This window comes from Poecilia formosa, unplaced genomic scaffold, assembly GCF_000485575.1.
Source record: "Poecilia formosa unplaced genomic scaffold, Poecilia_formosa-5.1.2 Scaffold703, whole genome shotgun sequence".
Lineage (NCBI taxonomy): Eukaryota > Metazoa > Chordata > Actinopteri > Cyprinodontiformes > Poeciliidae > Poecilia > Poecilia formosa.
Window position 1 is genome coordinate 113730 of NW_006800642.1, and position 7903 is coordinate 121632.

Below are 7903 nucleotides of genomic sequence, written 5' to 3' on the forward strand. Positions count from 1 at the left end.
AAACAAACTGCACAAAGGAGAACAATACAACAAATAACAATAATACCCCATATTTATTAAATGTTACTGTCATCAATTTCAGTTCATATTCTATCTGAAAACTTTTATGTTTCGTTTTACACATAAAAAGATGGATGTAATGACAGAAATATTTGCATCCACGTCGATAAACCTTTGCATGTGTGACGTAAACAACTGCAACATTATGTAGGTAAAAGGTCACAGCAATGCATCACTAGTGTTTGGTTTTTAGGAAGTTAGGTCACTTTTACAGAGTCAGTGCTCTAACAGATCTCCATGAACAAATCATGGGAATCTTATTTGCAGCCACATAATTTTACTAATATTATTTTTCAGTCATATGATTATATTTCATCTTGTGTTTAATTTGTTGGCTTGTTGATTTGATCAAAAAAGATTATAATAGGTTGTACTTTTGAAGCAGAAGTAAAACTATTGTTCACTGAGATAAATGTTTTAAATGCTGGTTGATTAAAAGCAGAACCATGCAAGTGTTACTTGGACAAGTTGAACAGAAGAACAGTCTGCTATAAACCACATCCTGTCTAGTATCCGGACTCACATCTGATAAAACACAAAACCTTGAGCTGACCTCAAAGGGAAGACTTTTCTAATAAACCAAACATTAATCAGGTTTAATATTGAGCTACATTAGTAATATTATTCCAACCACCACACATGCATGTACAATTATACCCAATAAAAACTCTTCTTCCTTCCTTTATTTTTCTAAAATGGTATTTCTGCACCACTTTTTGAGCTGTTGGTGCTGCAGCATTGTTTCAGTTCCTCTTTCGTGCATTTCCACCACAAACTGAAGGACAGTTTTTAAATTCTGCCTCATTCATTTAAACAATAACTTCAAAATGTTTGTCTGGAAGTTGCTTCATGGTTTTATGCATGCATTTTACAGAGTGCAACTAAGTTACAGTTATTAACCAGCATCACAGATAATATTTAATTGCCTATTTTACAAATGTACAATAATGATAATACATCCATCCATCCATCCATCCATCCATCCATTTTCTGAACACCCTTGTCCCTCAGTGGGGTCGGGAGGGGTGCTGGTGCCTATCTCCAGCTAACGTTCCGGGCGAGAGGCGGGGTACATCCTGGACAGGTCGCCAGTCTGTCGCAGGGCATGATAATACATATTACCTAAATCTATGCATAGCAATTAGAAAATGTTTAAAATAATGAAAATATTTGCTAACTATTCTAACAGAACAGTGCAAGGCAGCATCTGTGTCACAAATAGAAGAAAATCAAATTAGCATCCAGCATTTGCTTTGCAGGTAGCAAATTCAAATCAAAAATTGATTCCATAGAGAAATTAAAAAGCATTAACAATTATGTTTTATTTGATGAATTGAGTCACACTGACCTGAGTTTTCAGTATTTTTACTGCAGTTTGTTGCAATAATAGGATAAAATCCTTCTCAGCTCCATCTGTTGACTTTTCTGTCGTCTCGGTTAACAGAGAGTGAAAAACAAAAACTGCCATATTAAACTCAGATATTGAATTGATTATCCAGCTTGTTATGCATTTTTTTTAAAACGCTCAAAGAATCACCATGTGGACTGATTTTGATATCGTCTGTTTCTGAGTCCATATTATATGGATTTTATGGTCCATTACAACAGGTTAGCATGTGTCCTACAAAAGCATATTAATTAAATTTACAGTTTTAGTGACTCAAAGCTAATTATAGAGCTAATGGGTTTGAGTTTTCCCTGAGGACAAGCAAACGGCAGATCCACAGCAAAGCTACTCTTGTGAAGTAATGGTGGAATAAAGAGGAGGTGACCCGTTGCCATGGCTACCTGAGCTCGTGGCTAACCGAGGTTCTGAGTAGGTGACGTTATCTGAAGCAGCAAGATGGCCGCCGTTTGATCTGATGGCACCGTTCGGCAGCTGCACTTCAGAGTACTCTATGTCTTCCTCTTCAGCCTGGAAGAAAACAGAGAAACGTTTATACATTTATGAATAGGAATGTTTCTTCAAGCAGAATATAAAATAATAAATACATAATTATTAACTAAAAAGTCAGTATGATTTTAAATACATACAGTTTAGTATTTGCAGATTCAACTCTGTACTTTTGTGGATTGTTTAGTGGAGTATGACTCAAGGTTTCTTTGCATTAAATTGTGTATCTGCAGATTTTTTTGTAGATTATGTCAAAAATATTCAATAGAAAATGCAGACAGAAGTTGAAATGCCTACATACAATGCTACTATTAATTAGCGTTAGCTTATGTTTTGTACTGTGCATAATAAAGCATTTTAAGGTATATTTAGTATTTGAAATATTAAAGTAGGAATTTGTGTGTGTCTCAAGTACTTGCGGATTTGTGATCCACTATGAATTATTTCTAAGTGTAGTTTACTAACATAGAAGAGACAAAGAATAGTTTGTGTCGAGACATGAAAATTACACTGTATATCCTGCTGATTTTATGCAAAGATTAGTGAAATGTTGTGTACAGTTTCTACCTGCTTCCTGGATTTTATTTGAAGCATTCCTGACAAAAACTTTCTAAATGGCTACAAAGATGTAAAAAATTAACGATCTCACCAGCAGGTATTTACAAAATGGGGAAACAAATCAATGAAAATTAATTTACTTAAGTCTTCACTTGATCCTGTAACCATCACATAAATAGAATATAATGTACTTTTAATAACTGCACAGAGCACACAGGTTTCAGATGTAATAACCAAAGCAGAGTAAAAATATCTTTACTGTTCTCTGAGGATTTGAATAACCATGTAGGAGCAGCAGGAATTAAAATCTTACATCCTGGGTAAACTGGTCTTTTCTTAAGCAAGTTTGCATGGATATCAAAAGGAGTTAAAGTGCAACCCAGATTAAAAAAAGATTCACTACACACACAACAGATGGTTTAAAAAGCTTAGAGGAAATAAAATCTTTTCTGAATAAAATTCTGACAAAGATGATATTGTGCTTCTGCCACAAGAAATTAAAACCGACTTGTTATGACATGCTAGAAACTAATTTGCAAATATTTTCATTTCACTTGCAAATCCATTCAATGCATCATAGTACACTGGAATTGCTTCCCATAGATAATGCAACTGGGACAAAAAACTGATATTAAATAAAGTTCCTCATCTTAATTAAATCTCCCTGAGAAATTGACCTTTTTTGCAGAATTTTGAGCAAAAATATTAAATGTTTTACAAAGATCTGCAGAAATGGAACATAAAACATTTAGAGCTCAGAGTTCCCCCACATTAAAACTAGATGTGTGCATTTGAATTTTTAGCTCAAACTGAATGAAAATATAGTAATAATAATAATAATAATAACAACAACAACAATAATAATAACGCCCCCAATCTGCCGAATCAGAGTGTAAATAATTATTATTAATATTTCTATTGCTGTCATTCTACAGTCCCACTTACTTGCCCCTGCGGTTTGCTGGCCAGGCTGTATATTTCGTTGCTTTCAGCTGCGTTTGGTTTGTTGGACTGGACGTAAGCGTAAACTGAAGTTATTTCCCCAGCAGGAGGTTTGTTCTCTCTGTCCTTCTCTCTGATCTCCTCATAAACGGTGTTGATCTGCAGAACCAAGAGTTTAAATTGGTTTTACAAACTGACTGCCGCAGGATTAGAAATACGATGCAGATGTTTTTACTCTGACTTACCGTTGTGAAGTCAGTAGGATCTTTTTTCACTGGAGGACCTGAAAAACAAAACGAGGAATTATCTGATTTAAAGCAACATTGTAAAACTGTAAGTAGTAATAAAGTCAATATCATGGGATCCAGATTTGCACACCTGCAGACTGAAATATTTGCTTATTTTTATGAGCCTAATTGGTATGAGAGTATGGGAACAATAATAATTAAGTTTTGCCATAGATTCAGTTTGACTTTGTTTTTTTTATGACTTATTGGTGATTGAAAACTTTCATAAAACAGCAAAACAGCTGAAACACTGAGTTCCTTTATATCAAAATAAAAACCCAGCTGTATTGAGTTGCTTTTGAGCCACATTAAGTGAAAATTTGACCAACAGTATTGATTTTGGTGAAGGCGATCACCAAAATGTAACGTTAGTTCAATTGTTGACTATAGGATGTTTTCTCTATAACTTCATGATTTTGTGTTTTTATTATCAAAAGCACTCTGATCTGCCTTGCTGCTGAAATGTGATATACAAATAAACTTGACTGGTTGATTGACATAGATCTGGACTTTAACTGGGCCATTCTAACATGAATATTTCTTTAAACCAAACCAGATGTTTGCAATTTCAGTCCTCAGGTGCTTCTGGGAGTTGAGTAGCTTTAGTTTCTGCTTAATAAACAGCCAGGAAATTCATACTAATCACACAATATGTTCACATGAAGTGGAGAGAACAGTTTGTGACAAGAAGAGGTGGAGCAAACGTTGACCAACTTCCTTTTTGAAACCTATGAATTTCTAATGGCATGTTGCTCAAATTCATATAAAAGGCAGAGCCAAAGGATTAGTTGATATTGTTCAGACAAAACCACTTTGAGCAACAACTGAGGTCATAAAAACATTTATATTTTAGAGATTCCTACACACTGCATAGTCTAAGAGGTATTTGGGTATACTGGTGTACTTTTTGGATTATCAATCATTTAGTTCTTTTTCTTAAGCTTATTTATCCATTTTAAAGTAATTCAGCTTTACAAACTCTGTGTTAACAGAGTTCAGCTATATAGACAGAAACTATATAATACAGATTAGCAGAACAAAGAAACAAACAAACAACACTGTTAGCTGTTGATTGCTGAAATCATGATAATAACAAAAACATTAAAACCAGTTCATCCCTCCAACAATTACAAGTCCAAGAATATTTCAAATTGGCCGATCTTAAAGAAAGTTCTCAGCTTGTGAAAATTTTAGGCAGGCTGTTTCCACACTAACTTTCCACATCAGGGTAAAAATAATGAGGTTACAGAAAATGCTGAACATTGATCTGCTTCAAGTTTTCATAATTTCCCCTCTGTATGCAGGACAAGTGTGAGCAGCTCAATTCAAACAACAATGCTTTTATTAAATGTTTGCTTTTATGACAACAAAGCAGGTATTCTCAAGTCCACTGTTTAAATTTCTTGACATTTTATAGTTTGTGAATATGCAGAAATTAATTAAAATTAACTATATGTGGAGACTCACAACCCCACTAAGGGACAAGGGTGTACAGAAAATGGATGGATGGATATGTGAAGACAGGCATAGTTAGTTTCAGTTCATGACAGCTAAGATTTTTTTTTTTTTTTCTGGTTGATAAACATCAGTGTGTTTGTTATAACTCACCTTTCTGTTGATGGAGGTTTTTCCTCTGGCAGAAAATCAGCAGAGCCGTCACTAACACGATGATCAGGACGGCCAGACTCAGACCCACATAAAGCAACGGATCTGCAAGAATTTAAGATTATTTAGTTTATTACACAAACATGTTACAGTTAAACATGTTCCAGTTAAACATGCCATGTGCATTAATGTTCTTCCTTCATAAGCTGCTCATAAGAAACCAGATTTTTGTGTATTTAATTCACAGGACACATATTGTGTGTTTAATGATCTGCACTGATCAGATTCTCCAGCTTTTATTGTTTTCTATCCATTCGGTGTTTTGTTGTTGTGTCAGTCCAGTAAACTACAGGTTCTTAGAGCTCTGTAAAGATTTTACACTTTGTGTCCAACATCTTGGTTCTGTCTGCTTCCCCTTTTCCTCCCTTTGCTTCATGATTTCTGCTCTGTTTGCCTCCCAGCCTTTGATTCAAACATAATTCAACACTAAACTCACAGACATTTTTCACTGTTTTACTGAAATTGAATATCTATTATAAATAATCAAGAGTTGTTTTTTTTGTATTATCTGCAAATTTCTAACTGTTTTTTAAACAATAGTCTGAGTCTCTGATCCGAATCATCGAATAAACATGTAATAAACATAAAGATGATGAACCTGAAGCTGCAGCTGGTTTATCAGAGGATTTGATGGTTTCAGATGGAGAAGGAGAAAAACTCTGAGTTGTTGTTGTTGAAGCTGCTGCTGCTGTTGTTGTTGTTGTTGTTGTTGTTGTTGTTGTTGTTGTTGGTGGTGGTGGTGGTGGTGAAGCTGCTGGGACAAAAGTTGATCTTATTAAAGGTCTTGGAGTCCATTTTGGTTTAGAAAAATCTGAAGATGAGAGAAGAAAACAGAATCACAACAACTTTATATTCTGATGATGGATGTTTGTCTTTATGAGTCACAGTCTAAACATGTTGGTATTTTAAAGTTGATCTGTTGAAAATCTGTGTGATGGTTACATGGTGCCCTGTTTGTTTTGAGACCATCCTTGTCATGTCCCTCATCTCCCTTATTACCTGCAGCATCGTCGCTCCCTGATTGGTTCCCTTCTTAAGCCTCTCTCTGTCACCCCCACGCTGCCAGATTATCAAACGCTTTCAGCAAGTAGTTTCTAGCTCTCCCATCTCGTCCTCTGTGTTACTGCCTCGCCCTTGTTCTCTGGATTTGCCTACTCGGATCTCAACCCTAGCCTGTTTCTTTGACACCGCTCACCCCCACTCCTTCGGACTCTGCTCTCTTCCTCATTGTGTATGACCTCGGCCCGGCTGACCAAGAACTCGGATCTGGACTTTATACCTCTGATTCCACAGTGTGAGTACGCTGCCCTGCTTCAGCGCTTCTCCCCCAGCCTCCTTGCACTATCTCCTAGCCAGTGCTGCAGTTGACCTTCCTGTGTGCCGCTCTAAGCTGTCTTTAATAAAGATCTGTGGTTTCTGCTCACTTTTGTCTTGTGGCTGATTTTGGGTCCTCCTAGTTTGCTCTTACAATCTGAGCTAAATATGTAAACCAGAAAACTCACCTTCAGTCACAACAAGATCAAAATCAGCATGTTGATTTCCAAACAAATTTAAAAGCACAGTTCCATCTGAGCGACACCGATATCGTCCTGAGTCTGACGGTTTCAGATCTGTGATGCTCACATGTAGAAAATCAAATTCAGTATGACTTCTTTCTTCATATCTGATGCTGAATCTTCCTTTCTCATCTCTGTCTTCAGTTGTTTGAATGAGAATATTTTTTCCTTTACAAGTTTCCTTACAGAAGAACCTTGTCTTTCCTGTGTAACCAAATTCACATGTAACTGTGATGATTCTCCTTCGTTTCTGTAGATGGGTCCCACAGTTTTTTTATGCTGCAGAACTACAGAGAAGTAAAACAGTTATTATCATTGTAGAATATAAAATAGTTTAAATACAGTCATAAATTAAACTTGATGCTTCAGAATAAATATTAATTTAACCCAGTTTCTCACCTAAATTCTCTAAATGTCTTTTTCCTCTTACTTCCTGGTTCATTTCTGAAAAAAAACAAAACAGAAGTTTGTGAATAAAGCTTTGGAGAACAAAATCAAACATTTTTCTCTGTTTATGTCTTTAAGGACAGTTTCAGTGTTGCTGCACTTGATGGATGACTTCTGCTCTGATATTTCTCTTCATTTACATTAAAACATTATGAAACAAGGAACTGTTTTCTCCTTCTGTTTAACTAGGCGACTTTTAGAAAATCTGCAGTTTTCCAAAACAACAAGCTGTGACCTATATAGGATGTAAGTTTTATTAGTTTTTTCTACATGTTTAAATAAATTACTACACTCATGTGTAAGTGTGAATGTACATTTAAAGTCTGAGCTTATTTGATCAACTTGTCAAGGGAAAGAAACAGATGAAACTTGAGGAAAAGTTAGAGTTCAGTTTAAAACTTTTCAACAAGTTAAAAAAAACCTCTTAATAAACCGAGGAACTGAAAGGATGAAGGACTGAGAGCAGATAAACTGATATAAATAAAATAATCTAC

At 35.4% G+C, this 7903-nt stretch overlaps 1 protein-coding gene across 1 annotated transcript in view; it reads right to left on the reverse strand.

Annotated features, from left to right (window-relative positions):
- Positions 1 to 1792: 1792 nt before the first annotated feature.
- Positions 1793 to 7903, reverse strand: part of LOC103130976 (uncharacterized) — a 26718-nt gene continuing 20607 nt past the window's right edge. Inside the window, exons 10-13 of the mRNA XM_016666309.1 lie at positions 5350 to 5451; positions 3700 to 3737; positions 3458 to 3613; positions 1793 to 1975 (exon numbers count right to left, since the gene is read on the reverse strand). Coding sequence (XP_016521795.1) covers positions 1793 to 1975; positions 3458 to 3613; positions 3700 to 3737; positions 5350 to 5451 — 479 coding nt within the window. The remainder of the gene's footprint in view (positions 1976 to 3457; positions 3614 to 3699; positions 3738 to 5349; positions 5452 to 7903) is intronic.